The sequence below is a fragment of the Trachinotus anak genome, unplaced genomic scaffold (genome assembly GCF_046630095.1).
Source record: "Trachinotus anak isolate AG129_WGS33_773 ecotype Australia unplaced genomic scaffold, CSIRO_AGI_Tana_v1 ptg000001l, whole genome shotgun sequence".
NCBI classification, from domain to species: Eukaryota; Metazoa; Chordata; class Actinopteri; order Carangiformes; family Carangidae; genus Trachinotus; species Trachinotus anak.
This window is the reverse complement of record NW_027273852.1, coordinates 89,075-110,304: the sequence shown is the minus strand read 5'-3', so window position 1 is coordinate 110,304 and position 21,230 is coordinate 89,075. Positions and strand designations below refer to the sequence as shown.

At 39.4% G+C, this 21,230-nt stretch overlaps 1 protein-coding gene across 4 annotated transcripts in view; it reads right to left on the bottom strand.

The window, feature by feature from the left end:
- mlphb (melanophilin b) overlaps positions 1 to 19,591 on the bottom strand; it is a 36,152-nt gene extending 16,561 nt beyond the window's left edge. For 3 of the 4 annotated variants that reach the window (XM_071475701.1, XM_071475877.1, XM_071475971.1), the window contains exons 1-5: positions 19,434 to 19,591; positions 16,701 to 16,853; positions 6,151 to 6,372; positions 3,871 to 4,010; positions 1,439 to 1,486 (exon numbers count right to left, since the gene is read on the bottom strand). In XM_071475701.1, coding sequence (XP_071331802.1) covers positions 1,439 to 1,486; positions 3,871 to 4,010; positions 6,151 to 6,372; positions 16,701 to 16,825 — 535 coding nt within the window. In that variant the 5' untranslated portion in view covers positions 16,826 to 16,853; positions 19,434 to 19,591. Of the gene's footprint in view, positions 1 to 1,438; positions 1,487 to 3,870; positions 4,011 to 6,150; positions 6,373 to 16,700; positions 16,854 to 17,946; positions 18,096 to 19,433 lie in introns of those variants that run through there. The other variant, XM_071475784.1, reaches the window with a different exon arrangement.
- Between the last annotated feature and the right edge of the window lie 1,639 nt (positions 19,592 to 21,230).

Genomic DNA, 21,230 nt, shown 5'->3' with positions numbered 1-21,230 from the left:
CATCATGTGTTTTTAGCCTCTTTTTATGTGAGGGTGTTTATTAATAAATTCCTTCTTGAATACACAGAGAGAGGAGGAGAGACTGGGAACAAGAAAAACTGCAGAGAGGCAAAAGGTCAAGATGAAGCTTCATAGATAAACAGACAGAGATAACGTTGGAAGCTTATGTAGAACAACATAACAGTAAAAACTGTGAACAGTTACTGCATTCATTCTTTATAATCTCCAGTATGAAGTAAAATAGATTTTTGCAACAACCTCTGATGATAATGACATAATAATACTGATAACTTCCACTAACAATTTTAAATATCCCTGAGTACAACTTCCCAGGCTCTTCTCCTGTTCTCTTGATGTGCCACTGTGAATAAAAGCCAAGCGAGCACTGACTGTTCCAGCCTAACCAGAACCTTTTGGTCTGCTCCCAAACCACTGTACCCACTGTATGAGACATTCAAGAGTCCAAATAGATCATATTAATAGTCTAATGTGAAACTTTAATATTGAAACTAATCTTATAGAATCAAACTGTTTAGAATTATCATCACAGATATTCAGACAAAATATTATTGTAAGTATAGGCAGCTATGAAAATGCACTGGTTATGAAACATTGACATGACTCCAGAACGGATCTTAAGAGGACCACACACGCTGGATTAACCCTCTAGGAGGGCCAGGGGTGAAGGAAATGTGTGGGCTCAGATTAACCCGTTTGTTGTAATTTGGTGAAACACAAAGTCATTTAGAAATATAAATCAGGTACATTTTGACAGAGGGTCCCCCCATAAAAACAAAGTGATATTACTTTGTCTTTTTTGATGCATAGTTTTGAGGCAAAGGTTAGCATGCTCACATGGTTGCATAACTAAACATAACTGCTTGTTGTTGTTTTTGTTGTTTCTTAAAATCAAAAGATATATGTCTGTCAACAATATCTAAACTTCCCTGATTTCCATACAGAAATGTAGCCTAATACATGACATATATGACCCTATTTCAAGAGTGATGTTGATTATTATCACACATACACGTCCTCTGAATATATGAAGATATACGTTTATAACATATATAAAATGCCCATAGTAAAATTTGTATATGTACATATATCAAAAATATCTATATGATTAATTTTTATTTGGTATAACAGGTTGCAACCATAGGCTATATATATGCAAGATTCTTAAAATAACATAAATATAAAAATGCTATGTGTTTTTCTTAATAATTTCTCAACATATATTGACAGGATTTGGGATGGATATATATTTATATTAAAAAATAAGTATATATGCATAAACATACTGCATTTTATTGGCTAAATATATATGTCAATATATGAAATTGTTCCAGTTTCTAATAGGTCATATATAGAAATTCAACATATGTACATACAGTATATTACATTTGTGTATGGGTTGTCCATTTAGTGTACTTACTGTGGACGTGGACATCAGGCATACTCTGTGTGTCATATTCATGGGGCTCTGGAAAACACAGAGGAGAGAAGACTTACTTTATTGCATTAAAATTTCACGTAATGTAACTTAGAAGTGAGAATTAACCTTCTCACTGAATGAGGTGAGAATTTTGCCATTCATTAATGATAGAAAATCACTCAGTAAATTGAGATAATTCAGATACTTTCCACATAAAAATGATAATCAGAAGCAGAGGCAGCAGTAGCAGCATTAAATGAAGGAGCTGGGGTTAAAGTAGCCAACTCACAGAATTAAACTGTTTTTATGCAATGAGTATGAACAAAGACGCTGTTGTAGCATCATTGTTACATTCCCCCATGTACACATAGGATGACACCCTCCGAGCTACAGGGGCCTAGCGGACCACAGCGAAATACATACAGTAAAAAGACACCAATAGAGTGTGTGTGTGCGTGTGTGTGTGTGTACAGTCTTGCATATTGAATTTAATCCAGGTGGTCACATGAATCTCTACATATGATGAGTTGCTGGCTTTATCGAACATGATGCATCTGTTAACATGTGTATATATGAGCATGTTTCATAACCACATCTTGCATCTGTGCACATTTGAGGAGCTGGATCCACATCAGTACATGACAAAAAAAAAAGTTTTGCTCTCTGTCCCTCCCTCTCTCTCTCTCTCTCTCTCTCTCCCTCTCTCTCTGCTTCTGGTCGCTGGAGCCCTGCAGGCCTGGATCCTTCAATTCCAGGCACAGAGTGGGAGCCATGTGACTGGATGATCACAAGGCCTGCTGGGCTAAGCCAGCCAACCAGCTCCCTCTGTATAGCTCTGTCTACCAAAATCCTCAAGGGTGACTCAGCGTAAGCAGTAGAAGAGGTCCCAGCTGTCTCCTCGTAATTCATTGATCTCCTGATGCTATGTTCTGACTCGGAGACCTGCTGTGTGTAATAATGCGTAAAGCTGACAGACAATTTGTATCTGCTCTTGGTGTAGCTGCAGGACACTGACAATGCTATGTGGGCAAGTAAAACCGTCACTGCATCAGACTTTAAACATGAGCAGCAGACATAAACAGGACTTTTCCACCACATTAGTACCTCTGGTGATAATGTCTCCAAAGGTGCAGCAGACAGTGTGTATATCCCATACGGCAGAATTTCTACAAGGCCGCTGGTCACTTAATTAAGGATAAAAACCTGACAGTGGAGGACTCAGCCTGAGCTGTTTCCAGGCCTGAGAGACTAGGTCTGTGACAGCACTCAGCGCAGCTCCGACAAGCCAGAACCGGAAAAACAGGAAAGATGGAAGAGATTAAACCCTGTGACAGATTTGGCAGCCTGCTGATGACGGCTCACTATCTGAAAGGAGAGAGGAAACTTCATTCTGGTGACTCAGTGTCACAAAAATGAAGGGTGACAGGCAGATGGGTGACAAATTAAGGGAAAACTCCGACACATGAAGTGTCTTGGTAAAGTGCTGGGCCACTATGAGCTGTCAGTACAACTTGAGTGCTCCCTGTTAAAAATTCCCCAAGGCTCTGGACTCTACTGGAAAAACGAACACCACTCTCTGATTGATAATTGGTGTTCTTTATTCTGATGGCAGACAGTGCTGTCTAATGTCCTGTAGCTGTTCCACTGGGTGGAAGCCACAGCATACGATTGGTTTTGATCATGAAAATAAAGAATCAGTATTTTGTTGTTTATCAGGTCCATGAGTTTTCTCAGGAAAAATGCATTTCCAAGTCCAATTCATGAACTTGACACCATTCACACATGTGACGCACTGGTCATGAAGTTTTACTAATTTGAACTGTGTGATTCCAGTTTGATACAAAAATATGTACCAGATACAAATCTGATGCGCATTTTCCATGCAGTTACAGTACAATATGCAGCTGTTGAATCTCCTTGAAGGCTTTTCATTTATTGGGGATTTCTCATGGTAAGCTCAAGGAGACTTCCAGCAATGCTCTGCAGCTCCAGCACACTCAACTCCTGACCTGCAGCACCTCCTCGGGGCTTGTAAAGAAATGAGTGGAACAGATGGAAATTTGTTGAGGCTGCCCCTTCAAAGCAGCCTTGATCTGAGAGCTGACACTCTACCGGGTTTGTAACCTTTGATTCGCTCTGATTAACATTTACATGCACATTCCCACAATAGCGGCTGCCCACAATAACCACAGTGTTTGACTGCTGGCCACTGAGAGGTTTCAATCATCTGCTGGAGGTTAATCTCTTTGCTGACAGGCCACCATGACAGTATTTAATTAGTGGGAGTATTATTCATTTACTTATCACATGCAGATTTTCAAAAGTGGATTAAGGATTTAAACCTTTAAAATCTTTCAAAAACCAGTTCAGTAGTAGATCATTACACTTTTTATACAGAAAACTACGCCGAGAATAAAAACTGGACCACTCACCTCCGAGGTCACTCTGAGTGCAACTGTGTTCCCCACTCAACCTCTTGAAGAGCGATCGCATCACCTTGGCACTGCCAAAGCGCTTGAAGCGGGCACGGACATTTTCGTAGTACCACTCCAAGGTGCCGATCTTGAGGACCCTGTTAGAGGACACGGATGGAGACATGAATTTATACACAAACCAGATTAATTACACTAAATACCTGGAAATACAAACAGCAAGGGCAAGGAATTATTGAATGCCATCAGGGGTGGACAGTATCGAAGTACATTTACTTGAGTACTGTACTTTAACCCAATATTTGACCACGAGTATCTATACTTTGACTCAAGTGATGCAATTGTGTACTTTGTCCACCTCTGACTGCTATGGTGAGCAAAGCGTGGTGTCAGTGTGAGGGTCTAACAGGAGATGCATAGCACACAGTATGTTCCAGACAATGGCTGAGTTCAGTGAAAGGGCGTCAGTGCTCAGCCTCACCTGAGCAAACAATAGTGTAATGGCTACATATGGAGCTCTGTGCTGCAGCAAAACCATGTGCAGTGAAGGAGATCTTAGCCGTGTCTGTGTTGAAAGTTTCCATAAAATACTGTGTGTGCAGTCAAAGACATTGAATCTTCAAAGACACGTAACTCACACATGCACTGTAACAAACACTCGGACCTTAGTTGTCTTTCCATTAGACCAAAGTATGGCCACTTGCTAGTGAATCAGTGGAGGATCAATGAAGTGCTCTCACACTCACGTGCACATCGGCAGCTGGACAATTGCTTCCCTCTCTGAGTTGATGTCTGACAGTTCAAGTATGAAAAATCTCTGTAGTGCAACTTCAAAGCATAACTCCACTGATTCTTTGACCTGGACTGCATTTTGCTGTCATTTTTCATCAAACTGACTAATGTCAAAATCCCATCAGCAGCTTCAGACTCTGGTGCAATGAAACTGGCTCCACTACCAAATAGCATTATCTAATTTTTATGAGAGACTGATAAGATTTGCAGTGAAAAGCCTAGTGGAGTTATACACTAGCACCCAGTCCTCCAATAAAGTTCAGATAAACCTGTGAACATCCTTAGACTACATCCCATTTTGCACCTTAAGTATAATGTTTAGTTTACACATGCACTTTCCTGCAGGTCAGCAGAGACAACCTCAGCCAGGGAAGAATCACAACTGTCTAGAACGACAAAGACATGATTTAAGACTTGAATTTATGCATACAGTGCCTATGTCTCCACACAGAGTGAACGTTATGTAACCTCGGGGTTGTACCCCCTTGGGAGGTCGCCTCATGCAAACGGGGTCACGCAAAGTTGAATTATGTTGCATGATCTGGCACCGTATGGAGCAGGCAAGCGTCTCTGTGATGTAATGTCTGTGGTTTTTTTGCCAGCCTGAGACATCCAGCTGTTACACAATCCAATGTGACAATCGTTATTAATTTGAAGCTGGGGGGTTCACCCAAAGGTGTCAGTACATGCTTTAAAAGTATACTTCCCTTTGCAATGTCTTACTCTTGTGAAGGAGGATTTAGTGCTCTTGTTGAAAACCAATGACACAGTCTAGACTAGCTGAAATAAGTGTCAACAGGTGCCTCAGGACTCTTAAAGAGGCTGTCTGTAATTTTTTCTCTGCCAACAATGTTTTTTCTTGGTGGGAGCTGGTGGTGGTGATTGTCTCTAGATAAGAGCTTTAGCCATCGTTGTGTTCATAGGGTATAATATGCCCTCTGAGCATCGCTACATCTTCAGGGCAGTTTGGAGGCTACGGTGCATCCCTATCTGGGACTAGCTGGTTAGCATGCTAACTTCAGTAGAAGAAAAGATGTGACAGAGACAAGAGTTAACGTTGGTGTTGCTCTGCACTGCTGTTGGTGAGTAAAGGAAAGAAGCAAAGTTGACATGAAGGAGGAAATTAGCTCGAGAGACCAAAACCGTGTTTTGTACCAGGCTGTAAACATGTTTATTTCTGCTGTAAAGTTGGACATTTTAACGCAGGAGTCTGTGGGGACTGACTCACTGTTGACAGACTCTAGTGGTCAATTTAGGAACTGTAGTTGTTGGCTTCATTTTTCAATTTTGCCACTTGGTTAATTCCAATGTAAAGTAGAAAAATATGTATGACATCCGTAAAAATGCACTGCAGCAAGTGAGCAACACATTCTTATCACAAGTTTTTATTCTGAGAGAGAAGCTCACACTGCTGCGCCTGTCAGCCATTCTGACCTGACAGTACCATGATTACCCAAGACTTCATGTCTTTAACCTGTCATTTCCTACCTGGCCATGCGACAGGGGTCACACACCCAGCCATGCTCCTTCTTGTTGTAGCGGCCGCAGGACTTGCAGATGTACAGCTGGCAGTCCAGACACTGACGCTTGCCGTTGACCAGGAACTTGAAGGGCTGGAGACAGCGAATACAGAGAGTCTCAGTCACACTGGTTTGGTTCCCCAGCAGCTCTCTCTTGGTGTCTTCCCTCTCAATCTTGGTCTTCAGCTCCCTAAAAAGACAAAGTTGGAAATATGGAAGAGTGAAAGCACAGTTCAACCAATGCACATAAAAAAAAAAAAAAAAATTCTATGTAACCATCTGTACTCAGAGACTTCAAAGCAGGCAAACTACCAGCTAACAGAACAATGTACAAGAACAAAAATCTGCCATCTTTGATGCCTGTGGCAAATTTGATCTAACATCTGGTACAACACAAACATTAAAACCTGTGCTCATGGCCCCTTTCTCATTAAGTTCTTTGTCTCCAGACAGCATTATCAAATCTGCTCTTAATGTAGGGCCAAAACGCTGCCATAATTAATTTTCACACATTTACAAAGAAAAAGACCATATGTTAAAAAGAGCTGTGCAGCTAAAGATGAGACAAATCCCAGCTGCTCAATACAGTAAAAGAGATGAGTGTGTTTCTTAAAGGAAAACAACTTTAATGTGTCTGTGTGTCACAGGTTGATGTCCTGTGGTTAATATACAGAACTTATTTTCACTTCAGGGACCAATACAGTAAAGATGTGGACTATGCTGACATGTGCTGTAGTAACTGTGCCGCAACACTTATCTGCTAATCTGAGATAGGTTAGAAAAAACATTGATAAGTACTTGCAAATGGCCTTCAACCAAGGTCTGTATTTGACATTGAAGCATTGCTTATAACTGTAGGACTGCTGCTAACTAATATATATTTTATATATTAGTACAATAGGTTTGGTAAATTCTAATGCAGATCATTTTCAATAAATGGGATACTCTGTATCCCATAACCCTTTGCAGACACATCTGGTGGCCATTAGTGATATGGCTTCTGTTAAATCTGGACAAACACTAACAATACTGCTTTGTTCTGGCTGCAGGAATCAGTGCTAAATCATGTTTTGAATGCACATCTAGGCACAGGAAATCGTTGCTGCAAATTGTGGTCTAAGTCCATACTGGCTCAAAACGCTGTTTGCTCTCTGTTTAAAGTGAGACTCAGCCAAATTTGGTAATGTCATGCCTGCACAAAGACACAACCCAAAACTTGTGCTGACTTTATCTGGATGGATAAACTGCTGTTTGTCAAGAAATACTTATAACACCACTCTCAAAATCATGTTTATGTATTTAGGTACATAAAATAAGACAGATTTTAAGCTGCTTGTAGGTCGGAGCCAGGCGGGCTCCAGTATTTATGTAAAGCCAGGCTAACCATGTCCTTCACCACTCATCTCTCAGAGACAAAACAAATAAACTCATTACCCAAAATGCTGAACTGGTAACTATGGAGAATACACGTGAAGGGACATTTCTAACTTATTACTCACTTTGTGTTTTAACAGCTAGAAAAACAAAGATTTTATAAGTCAAAGGCTCATGTGAACATAAGTGGTGTCATGGTTGTCAGCACATGGCTTCGTCTTGGCAAATGTGTGTAAGTATTGTGCCAGATTTATACATGGAAAAGTAAGTAAGGGCACAGAGTACAGCAGTGCTTCTCCAGGAAACACTGAGTGCAACCATTACAAATGAGAAAAAAAAGATTGAAATAGATTAGATATAGCTTCACTGATTTAAATTTAATGGGTACAACATTGATAACTGTGTTAAAATGTGTTTACTTTTATATCTGCTACTCTATATACCCCCCCACACTATGTATCTGTCTGTTCTTTAATGTGGTCCTGTGCTGGATTTTTCCAAAACATTTTGACACTTTGAATTATGGCCCACAATGTACAGAGCAATTCTTCCTGATTTACAGTGTATGTTAATTTACCAGTACAGGTGAACCAGATGTGAGGCTAGGGATAACAATCTTGGAATTTATGAAGAATTTACACTTTAGTTTTTTTTTATTTTAGCATGTTCCTAATCTAATAATACGAGGTGAAATATGACCTTTACCCAGCAACAAAGGTGGATGTTTGGGAGAAGATTAGTTCTATAGAGCTTCATAAATCTGTTATGATTGAAGGGTTGAGGGTTACAGACGACAACAAAATGAAGAAGAGGGTGGCTCTCTGTACAGCACACACCTCCACCAAGGAGAAATACTGACTGAAAGGTCAAAAGATCTCCTATCTTGCAATGTTAAAGACAGAGATGAAACAATTCCACATCCCTTCACCAGAGCTGGTGCAGCTCAGTACTTTTTGCTTAATCCTGCCGACGGATAAACAAACAGACACCGGTGAAAACATAACCTTTCTCATTTGTGTTTTCACTTTGGAGTAAACCGAGGTCCAGGAACCAGAGCCGTGAACTTAGGACAGACCTAACCCTCATATAGGTTTCTGTATATGTTGTAATGTAGGCCTTCTTAGAGTGGTGATCTTATAGAGGACTTCAGCAGCCTGAGGTGGTGAAAGGGTTGATACTGTTGTTACTCAGGCTTCATTGTTGTTATGGAGAACAGTACAGAAAAAACAGTTAGCACAGCGAAGTATACTTAAAATTGGGTAGAATGACACTATATGATTCAGGCTTCACATGTCTTTGACCCAGTGTCCCAGGGTAAATGAAACAGTCAAACTTAAATAAATACTAATTTTGTTGAAGCCTCATATTACGAGGAAAAAAGAAAAAAAACTGATCTCCATTGTTCTGTTGCTCAGTATAAAAACAGGGCAGAATAAAAAACACTGTGGGTGGTTGGTGGTTGGCGACTTTTTGCTAGAGTTCTCACTAATGACAGGTTGTAATGAGTTATTTAATAACATATTTGACAGTAACATTCTGCAAATTCATTTCCAGTAATTGTACTAAAATTAGCCAAAACACTCCATCTATTTCAGCCTTTAATTAGTTTTCCTTTATATAAATGAACACTTACTTTGTTATTGTAGAAAGTTACTTTCTTTCTTGAAATGTTCTCAATACATTCATTTCATCAGTTTTTGAGGAATGAGAGAAATCGCACTAAATTAAATCTGTCTGCAGCTAATAATTATACCTCCACCAAAAACCTCAGTTGAATTCAGCTCAGAAGCTTTAAGAAGTAAAACTAAACCCTGCTCAAACAAAGACATCCTTCCTCCCTTCTGTGTGACTTGGCGGCTCCTCACACGTGTGTCATGAATGCCTTCATTGCCTTGAGTCAGACATTTTCTTCAGCAGCGTTTAAAGCAAACTTGTGCTGATTATTGGAAAAGCAGCAGCCTTGCTCCTCCCTGTGAGATGCTGACAGTAGTGGAGAGGAAAAAATCCAGATAACAAGTCCCAAATGTCACACAGCATGGGTGGAGTCTGGCAAGACAATCACTGAGGATGAGAGGATGTTTATTGTTTATTAAAGTTTTTTTCAAGGCCATACTTTGTCAATTATAGCCCAGATCATTGGGATAAATGGGATACTTTGTAGGTATCCCATAATCTTTTGCAGATACAGCTGCTGGCCATTAACGATGCGATTTAAATATAATATCTGTTAAATCTGCCCTCCTCTGAAACATCAAATCCCACAGATCTGAGATACAAGATGCCCTTCTATGATTCAAATAAGATGTGTGCTGTAGGCAACTTCCAAGCCCTCTAAGGACTGACACATGGCCGGCAAGGTTAAATAGCAATGACTATGCACTGCAATATCTTACCAAGAGTGAGAGTTTGTGAGTAAGGGTGGTGCCCCCTGCAGGGGTTGTGAGTTAAGCTGCATGGACCTTTTAGGGATTTCCATCTGAGTAGAAGGTCATGAGATGAGGCTGAAAGCTATGAAATATTTCCAATAAGTGGATATTGTACTAAGAAATTTGTCTTTTTTTCATCTAATTTTGCTGAAATCTTTGTTAATTAGGTGAACATTGCTTTGCTTTTTTACACTCAGCATAAACACAATAAGATTACAGCAGCAGTTTTTTAATTTTCTGGGGGCAACACTAAGGTATGAATTGTAAATGTATTCAGCCAACAAAAGCAAAAAAAGACACATAGCCATTCAGATTTTTTTGGAGTCATGTTTTTGAATGCAAGGCTAATATCTGCTCTTTTTAGCTCTGTTTTGGTCTCCACCCACTTCCACTAAAGGGAAACATATGGCTCTTAAAATGCTGCACTGTTTTTACCAGATAGTCAGTAACTTTGTCTTTCTACTGTTTAGCCTCGCTGGTAGTGTACAGTTGCTTTCTCAGAGGTTTTTCATTTGAAGGCTGCTGCGGGAAACAACAATGACGTTGTCAGTCGTAAAACCAAAATAATGAGCTGAAAGATCCTAAAATGCTCTGAAGACGGGATGGGGACTGCAGAGTTGAGTGATGATTGTCCTCACATTGTAGATAATATTTGACACCATGGTAATGTAAAAACAGTGGCTTTAAATATTCACTGCTACCTTTCATATTATCTCTTTAAATTAGTCTAAAATAAACAGCCAAACAAACTGCTGATACAACTGTTAATGTAAAACCAACGTGCAACAGGAATATTCAAATATTGTCAGGAACTACAGTCACGGTGATAAAGTACATAAAGAGAAACTGCACAACAGCACTTTGAATAAAATTTCAAAAAGAACCCCCTTAAAATGAAGCCAAATGATTCATTTTCCAACTCACAGTTTGTCTTATTTGAGATACTCCTTCTCTTCTTTCTTTCAAATTGAAAAAATGAAGGCCATAAAAATAACCCTTACTCTAAAAATTGTTGATACTTTTCTAGATGTTCTGGGGAGTTTTACCAGCTAATACACTTTAGTTTGTCCCTAAATCATCACTTTTCCACGGCATTTGATTAAAAGCAGGTACTGCAGCAGTTTTGCTTAACTGGCAAAGCTCAGGAATCTGGGTGCGTCAGCCAGACGTTACTTTGGTCTTCACAGACGCTCTGAAGCCTCATAGCTGTCTGTGTCTGAGCGTTCCCATACATAGTGATTCTCTCTCCATGTCTGTCCACATAAATCTCTCTAGTTTAACTTAACTCGCTGTTTCAGATGTTCTTTCCCAAGTTTGAACCAGTGCGCTTTTTTCTCAGTCTTTCATCTTGACATCATAATCTCTAGTCTCCTCTTTTTCTCTCTCTTAGGTCAATTTGATTGTCTGCCAAGTTACCATAAACTACACGGGGCTAGTGAAAGTGAGAATAAGAGAGAGAGAGAGATTGAAGTGAGAAAATCTCATTAGATGGGGGGAACCATTAGGCTGAAGGAAGAGGGGCAGCTGTAGAGAAAGTCCTGCTCCCACTGCACTGGTCTTTGTCCAGAAGATCTCCAGTCCCTGACTGCACGAAAACCATTCAACAATTTATAAACAAACATCAGGATTTTACATTAAATTCTACTGCTAACTGGGAGTTGATATAGTGAGGTAAGAATGGGAGTAATGTGGTCCTCCTTTTGTGACATTGTTTATACTCTTGCTCCTAAGAGCTGCATTAATTAAAGGGGCTATATGCAAGTTTGTGCAGCTGCCAAATGAGGTTCATGCTGGGAGTGGGTGGTGGGGATTGTTGCTTGAGAAGAGCTTTGGCCATCGTTGTGCTTACAAGACAAGAAGCTATAATATGTCCTCTGAGCAGCACTACAACTTCAGGGAAGATTGGAGGCTACAGTGAGTCACTAGTGGAAAGACGGGCCGGGGCTGGCTGGTTACTGTGCTAACTTCAGTAGAAGTAAAGATGTGATAGTTTAATGTAAGTTTGATGCTGAACTCACTCTGTTTCCTCTATACTGGTAAGTAAACACCTGTCAATGCTAATGTTAGCTATGTAGCAAAGTCGAAACTAACAAAGCAAGTATATTCCAGGCTTAAGATGTTTTGAAAAAAAAAAGGGGAAAATATGTCAAGACGTGGAAAAATCACGTTGTGGTCCAAATACTATGACTTAAGATACATTGACATTGAGCTGGAGAAAGTTTGCAGTGATGCAGGATTAAAGTCAGTGAGTTTGTTGTTATGAGGTTCTAGAGGGAGATAGATCTGTGTGTCATCCGCCTAACAGTGGAAAGAAACATTGTGTTTTTGAATAATGTGACCAAACGGGAATGTGGTGTACAATGGAGTAAAAGGAGAAGAGAACTGAACAAATTACAGACCACTGGGAACAATCCAGCCGATGGAGGATCTAAAAATTGAAAAAAATGTAGTTTTTAGCCACATAAAACAACAGTACTGTAAATGCTACTTTTTCCAGGATTTTAGAAAGAGAATAGAGTTTGAAGATTGACCTGTAACTATTATGGATCTATTATCTAGGTAAGAACAGGGGGACAACAATCCAGAGAGATACTGAGTATTGAAATTATATGATTGAAGTGGAAAAAGAGGTTCAATCTGAAATAAGTGAAATCTGTGTGTCTGCCATGGTTCTGCAGAGTTTTTAAGGTTAGCAAACATTTGAGCAAAGAGTTGCCTATTTACATATTCACACAGCAAAAAATAGAAAGAAGTCAAAGACTAATAATTTTAAAATAAATTAACCCCTAAGCTCTAACACACGCACATGCACACACACAAATAAAAAACAATTAAAAAGACTTTTGTTATTTTGTTGGACAAATCAATGCCAAAATAAGTCATTTCATTTTGTGGTCCAACATATGTGGCTTTACAAGATTTAGGTGTGACAGTTTTATATGTAAACCACATGAGGATCAGAACCTATTTATAGATTGCAGAGGCCGTGGATGAAAACGCCAGTTGCCTGAGTTGCAAACAACAGCTCATTTGAATGGAAAACAAATGGCTGAAGATTCTTGGCAGGAACTGCAACCGAAGTGGCTGAAATTGAAGGACAGTGTTGTCCTTGTAGACAGTGTTGTCCTTGTATTTTTGAAAAACCATCTGTGCGGCCCTATAGGACAGAAAATCCCTTGGTCAGCTCTTGAATGAGCAGTGAATCCTCAAGAATATGCAACATTGATGAAACTGTACATAGAACAAAATAAGATGGCCTAAACTCACTTTGTGAGAAATGTCTGACTGTCTGCATTCATTGCGGGAAATGTAGAATGGAGACAAGACGGTTCCAGAGGTAATGCAAGTTAATCAGTGTAAAATGACCCTTTCATGCACATGCACACAAACAATAGCACTATGTTTAGTTTGTTGAGCAGGGATCATTCATCCGTCTCTGCCTGAAACAAGGAAGTATGGAAAATCTTCTGAATGAATAATGAATTCAAAAACTGTAACATTTCAAAATGGTTCAGATTAGATCTACAACACAGAAACAACACAGATAATTCCCTGGAGGTCATGGTTGTGTGTAAAGAAACAAGAAATCACTTTGTCTAAGAGCTTAGAAAAATACTTACAGTGGATTAAGAATGTATTCAGACCCCATCACCTTTTACACTAGTATGTTGTAGATTTTAAAAAATGCCATTTTTGCATAGATCAGGAAAAGGGTATGAAACCATTTCTAAAACTCTGGGTGCTCCCAGGAAAGAAGAAGTTGACCATCTGGCCAAACTGAGAAACCAGGAAAGAAAGGCCCTGATCAGAGAGGTGACCAATAACCCAAGAAACAGGGAGTGGGAGACTGGTTAGAACAAGGGAACACAGAGAGGTCACTGAAGAAAACCTGCTCCAGAGTGCACGTGATCTGAGACTTGGGTGATAGTTCACCTTTAAGCACAATCCTGACTTGAAACATACTGCCAATCCTCACTGCCTTTTATTGGCCCAGTCAAAGCCAGACTTAAAACCCCAAAGAACATCTGAAGAAGACAGTTCACAGACACTTCCCATCCAATCTGATGGAACGTTAGAGGATCTGCCCAAATCCAGGTGTATAAACTTATAGAGACTTACCCAAGAAGACTAGAGGCTGTGACTACTGCCAAAGGGCTTCTACAAAGTACTGAATTAAGGGTCTGAATACTTTTTCAGTTTTTGTTTTTTAATAAATTTACAAAGATTTCTAAAAGGAGCAGTCTTTGTGGAGCAGAAATATGCACTGAATTGCATCAAAAAACTGAAAGAACAATGGCTTGAAAGTGGTTCCTATAACCTTTTATTATACAGCTGTGATGTCCTCTCTTAGAGGGGCCCTATCTCAAATTCATCAAGAATTTTATCAATGGCAATTAGCATTCAATCATTATGAGTTTTGTAACTTTAGGTATACAGATATTGCAGAGATACACATAACAGGTGCAAAACTTGCTTTAACATATGTGTCACTGAATGGTTTCTTCATTTCATCATGGAGGAGAGGTAGTGCCGCTACTGCTGCTGCTGCTGCTGCTGCTGCTGTGTAAAGGTCATCCCACATCCAAATTTAAGGGGAAATTCCCTCTAAACCCCCTCCACCCACAGCTTGATATCTAAACCATCCATTGGTCACTGTTGCCAAGAAGACATGTGAGCAGCAGTATCTCAGTGAGTTAGAAGCAAATGAGTGAATCATCTGTTTGTGACGTGCAGCTCAACAAAGTTAGTCCATCCTTCGGCGCTATATGCAATGTCTGCTCAGTTTCACTAAATATAAATCCAACAAATTGGTTGATCATCCGTTATCTCAATAAAAAACAGCAGATTGCCAATTACGGTATCCCATGTGATTCCTGGCTCACCCTGAGTGCCCTGTCTTAGTGATATAAAGTGCAGTGAAGCACCATGTGAAACTATTCCTATAGTGTCCTATTGGTAAACAAATCTTTAACAAATCTTCTTTAGACTTTAGAAAGCAGTTACAGATCCTTTGCATTACCAAGGCAGAACATACTGCTACAGTTCAAGGCACTGAGGGGTTTTGCCAGAACAGTCTGGGTCTGTTATGACCTGGAGCTCATGGCCTCAGTGACATCACCCTCAGGTTTCTGAAGAGTGGTTTTGAAGCTCAGAGTAAACTGGGCCGCTGTCACCATCTTGGAAGAGTCTGACTCAGCCGAACGCTCAGCTAATTGAAAAATGGGCAAAGAGGTGGGGCGTGTGTGGTGCATGCTGGTTGTCCCCGTTCAACGGACTGTTGTCATGAGGGAGGAAATTAGCTCTCGAGACCAAAACTGTGTTTTGTTCCAGGCTGTAAACATGTTTATTTCTGCTGTAAAGTTGGACATTTTAACATGGGAGTCTGTGGGGACTGACTCACTCACTGAGTCAGACTCTAGTGGTCATTAGAGGAACTGCAGGTTCATTCTTTTACCCTGAGGTTGCTGCTTGACTGTTACATTACATTTTAGTATTTACCTTTACCCCATAATTGATGCGTAGGACCACAACTCTGACTTTAAAAATTATTGGACACCAGGCTGACAATCAGAGCTTCACTGCTTTGGGCATGGATTCGTCTCAGTATTATTTGTGGGAACAGATCGACAATCTGTGTGTAAATACGTAATCTGTAAATATAAAACACTTTCCACACGTACAAAAAGAATTGTGGAAAAATATGTAAATACACAACTTATTCCACAAATAAAATCCAATGTGAATCAATCTGTCTTTCTATTAGCAGTTTAAAAAATAATTAGCATGGAAAAAATGAACATGTGTTAATTATTTTATTATGCTAATGTTACACATTGAGTATTAGGATGTGTTTATTTGTTCTGTGTATAACTAGTGCACACTTTCGTATAGGCTACATTTGTATGAGTATGAAAGGTGAAGGCACGAGCATGTTTGTGGGCAACTTTCAGGTCCCTGAAGTGGTGGGCTTGTTATCTGAGTTATCTGATGATTGGGTGAAATTAGTCCATCCATCCAACTGATGTTGAGACAAACACTGTAAACCAAAAACTCTGGATGAAAATGTAGAGTCTCACCAAAGTCACTTGGATTCATTGTCTACAGAAACCATCAATGTTTGTACAAAATCATTGTTTATTTGAGTCTGGATTAACCTACTGAATGGCTTTACCATTCCTCAAGATGCTAACTAGGCTAAAAACTGACATTTGTGTGGTTACTCTGTTGACAGTTCTCAATTATGCAGTTACAAAGTAATCAAGGTGTCCTGGATGGAAAATTAGATTTGCTAAACTTATTAAAGCTTTTTAAAGCAACGTTTAAATTGGTTCTTTATGCGACCTGCAACAACAGGAGCTTTAGAGATGAAGTAACAACCAGCTCAGAAAAAATAATCTGGCTGTATGCATCTTTAACTCTAAAACACTACTTATAACCCTGTAATAATAATAACAGATTTTTATTCCAGAAATCACAGGGATGAAGAAGAAACTGCACTAAACACAAGACACAGCTGAGAACATGTGATATAAACTAATTATATAGATTTTACAGTATGAAAAGTATTTCAATAGAACACAATTATTTGTCTGTATTTGATCACTATAATGAGGCTAAAGTTTAAATTATAAACATGGAAATGGAGAAAAACATCCAAGTAACTTAGACACGATCAATTTGATGCTGTCATTACTCTAAAAAACTCTTTTTAATTTACCCAAGTCTGTCCTCCTCCTTCTTCCTCAGGTCAAAATCTCTCTGGACAACTTCCCACACATGCTTGGCCTCCTCATCTGTGAGCTTGGAGAGATCCAGCTTCTTCCCTGTTGTGGTACCGGGCATAATTTTGAATTTGTTGCCAGGTGCTGGGCTACAATGGGGAAAAAAAACATGAAAATTGGTTGCTTTGCAAATTAAGTTCAACTAGGCATTAACAGTGTCAAGAACTGTGTCAGCAGATGGGAGAATTTTATGTAGATACTAATTTTTGATCTAATTTAACAATATGCAGCCGCAGTGGAAACACTACAGATGATAAAAGTAGGTCACTCAAAATCAGGTCACCTGCATTCTGTCCTGCCTGTGACTCTATGCAACACTAAGAAACATGAAATCAGTGTTAAATCAGTTGGTCAGGGATTGTCATGGCATGTTCATGGTACAAATTCATGTGCCAGTGCAAAGGCTGAATATTGACTAACCATGTAAAATCTGCATGAGAAAACCCTAAACTGTCTTTAAACAAACTCCAAGCAAAGAAACAATTTCTGTGCTGTCTTGACATCTTCCACATCTGTGACTTTACTGCACACTTAATGGCTCTGCAGGTCTGACTCAACAGCTTGAGAATAGTTTCTGACAGACTCATTGATGTTGACTTAGAGCCTATGAGCAACCCACACATAGTTACATATAGTTACTGGAGCCATTGTTAATGTAACAATATTCAATAGTGCAGCTTTGAAGGGGCTATTTGTGGGTTTTCTCTGCTGCTGAACGTGGTTTCTCGCCAGGTGCGGTTGGTGGTGATTGTCGCTTAACAACAGATCGGTTATCGTTGTCTTTATAGTACAAGAGGTTATAATAATCCCTCTGAGCAGCGACGTCTTCAGAGCAGATTGGAGGCTGCAGTGAATCGCTATCAAAGCTAGCTGGTTAGCTGCTAAATTCAGTACAAGGAAAGTGTTTTGTTCCACCTCTGGAGACAGCTCTTGGTGAATAAAGGAATGAAGTTTGATGCTGAACTCATTTGTCTATTAGACTGGTAAGTAAACAGCTGTTAATGCTAACGTCAGCTATGTAGCAATAGCAATAATAATAAGTTGTTTGTTAGCGTCTTTCAAAATAACCCTACCTGATGTTATCAAAATGCTTTGACTGTTTTCTGATCTGCCCGCTTATGGTAAAAGGCCGGGTCTACACAAGTAAAACTACTTCACTGCTGTTTAAAGAACGACGCTCACCTTGACCTTCGCTCTCTGAGGTGTTATAAGTGACTTCTTGTCCCCGTGGTCCTTAGATAATTATTTGCATGAAAATAAGTCATATTAAGCATTGGAATAAAAGGCCACTGCTGCAGCTCTTTAGAAAGTGTGTTTTCTGATATGTTTCCCCACTCTCTTTATGAAATAGCTTTCTTGTGTTTGTGTTCCAGTTATTCTCAAGCTGTTGGTCATGGGCCAGAGATATCTAAACATTTGTCAGTCTGATACGTTGCTGCTGTTTTGTCCAAACAAAGCAGACCAGAATAATTGTATTGATCATGGGTCAATGACTTGGCATTTAGATTAGGTGCTTAAAACCTCTCTGCCACATGCATCTATCCTGTGATTTTTACTGCAGGACTTTTATCTCTTAAGTCTCTTTTAATGGATTCTACCCAAATATTTCACATGATTTCGTACTGCATGGGTTTCATGCATGAGGATGAGGTAATGTCACTTAAGCTGACAGAGCGATACACACATGTGAACACACCTCCACGCTCCCTCACACACACACACACGATCAGTACCAGTGAATGCAGGAAGAGTAAAGGAATGCTCAGGAACATTACATAATTGTCTTGTTTTCCACAGGCCACTTAAGAAAACTCAAATGATTGGGCAGCCTAATCTAATTGCGGCTTATGCAAGTGAGCAGCAATGGTAGAAAGAAGCAAGTTTGACAGAAAAACAAGTCCCATCATTCACTCATCCAGCTTAAAAAACATTGCTTACAACTTTCCCACAGTTAAATTCTTACACTTGAATGGCCACGCAGTACACAAGGGCTCCATATGTATTTGCTTAGTGGGTGTGCGCAACTTGATATCTTACTCTGTTGTATTAAGGAAGCATTAAGAAAAAAATTACAATAATATTAATCACAGTATGTTATTCTTCATCTTTTAGCCAATAAAGTCTGGCTTGTATTATATCTTTAAAGGATTTTCTGCATTAAATTTGCTGTTGATGCACAACAACTCAACAGGTGCACACTTAAAGGACTCCTTGTGTTTGCAAAGGGAAGGTTGGGCTTGATAACAGGTGTGGAGACACACAAACCTGGAAGAGTTTTACCAGCAAAAGAACAGTACAGATAAAGCACACATTTGAAATTTTATTCAACTTCAAACCACTCTTATATGGAGTTTTCAACGTGGCACCCTCTGCAGTCTTTCAGCAGATTTATGAGAGCTCACAAAGGCTATTTGGCATTTGCTTCAGAAAACTAGCAAAGACATGAATTATACATGAATTATATCTCCAGTAAGAACATGAAATGCTCAGTGTGGTCATCAAATCATTGCCTTCCACTGAAGTTTAAGTAGCAGAAAAGAGAAAAAAAAAAGAAGCCACGGGATTAAAATCGCATTAACACATCTCAGACTAAAACACAGTCAGATGCTTTCAAGTAATTTTCATTTCTTAACATCATCACGACATGAGTGTATGTAAATCTGACATACCTTGGTGTTGACTGAGTAACCCTTGGGCAGTATTTCCTCTGAAGGCACACCAGGCTGACTGCAGGGCAAACTAAGTAGCAGACAGTAATGCTAATCACATGTCTAGTTAACCAGAAGGAAGAGAGCGAGGGAGACAAGCCTCCCCTCCGCCTCCCTTGACTTTGCTTCAAAGGGTCAGGCTGTGTGCTTTGCCCCGTCTGGTGACATTCACTGCAGACTTATTTTGCACTTATGCTGGGAAAGTACCTGATTAATGGTAAATCAATTAGTTTGTAAGCAATTATTTTTGGGGCATTTTGTTGCTTAGACATTTGGACAGTAAAGTGCAGTGATCATGAGGTTATACCGAGGCCAGTTGGGCTTAAGTTCCTGGTCACATTCCATGGATCTATGATACAGGAGAGAGTAATGAAGCAAAATGTCAGTGGCATTAATTGACAAGCGACACCTTTTTATTATGCTGATGTGATGAATTCTTTAAGGAAAAACATTGGGAGAATGACTATAGAATACTACTTTTTTTAATTTCTTTTTTTCTACATATTTCCTCCCTGTTAATAATTGACCCAGTGTTGGTTTCCTTGTTTTACTTGGAGGCAGAATGTAGTTGTAAGACTGTTATTTGCACAGTGGGTGGGTCCACCTTCTTTCGTCAGCGAGGAATCAGGTTGCATATATGAAACCAAATATTTAAACCAGGGATTACAACTCAGAAGTTACATTTGTTTTTTATATGTTGATATCATTACAGTTACTCTAATATGATGTGGAAGCAGAGTTGGAGGGAGTAATGGCAGCCACTTTAGACTCCCAATCAATTACAACAAACACACACTCAGAGTCTGTAGGAAGAACCCAAATGAATGTGAAAATCAAAAGGGCTGAGGTTGGAAGACTTTTCATTGTTCATTTATTTATCTCATTTTCTTCTGATAAACATAAGGACTAGCTCTCATTTCCTCCCTTGGTGGTTTATATTTTCCAAGAGGTTGATTTGAGCCATGTGACCCGTCCAGCAGTCCAGTTTTCTTGTTTGCACAACCAACAGGCCCTGTCATCCTCCACTGAAGTAAATAAATATGAACACAGGCTTTTGGAAGATGTTAGTCACACAGAGTGTTTTTACACTTCACATTTTTGTAAGTTTATTATATTCTACTTACTGCACACTAGTTATTTTCCCCACACAACCACAATAAAGGCTGAGCTTGAATGGTAATGAGGTCAGTCTCCTGCTCCCTGAAATAACTGTTGGCTTTACAAAAACTTTTAATTTAAATGTAGTGTGAGAAATGGTCTTGTGCTTTAATACATTGGGTACATATATATTGCACATCTAACCTGAAAGTTTTTGGCCACTAGTAGTGATATTGAGCAGTGGTTTTCAGAATGGGTTCAAGTTTTGTTTATAGATTGCACATGCATAATGTTGTTCTAATGTTCATGCACACAAATAACCCTGCAGGTGACCTCATACACATTCCCGCAGCTGATTTCACACTGTTCCACTGATTGACAGTTGGCAGCGGTAAAACACAGAGACATGCAGCAATGTGTCTGCAAAGGCAGGGAAGAGGACGGCTGCCTACATCTTAGGTTTGCAACAGCTTTGCAAATGCATTTTGCAGAAAAGCAACATGTTTGTAAAATGTCAGACACACAGAATATGTTTTGGTGATAAACACTGAATATAAACATAACTTAAAATGATTACCAAAGAATTTCAGAGCACCTTTAAAAGAAAATACCACTTTATTTTAGAGATAAAATGAACTAATTGAGTGTGTAAAATTTGCA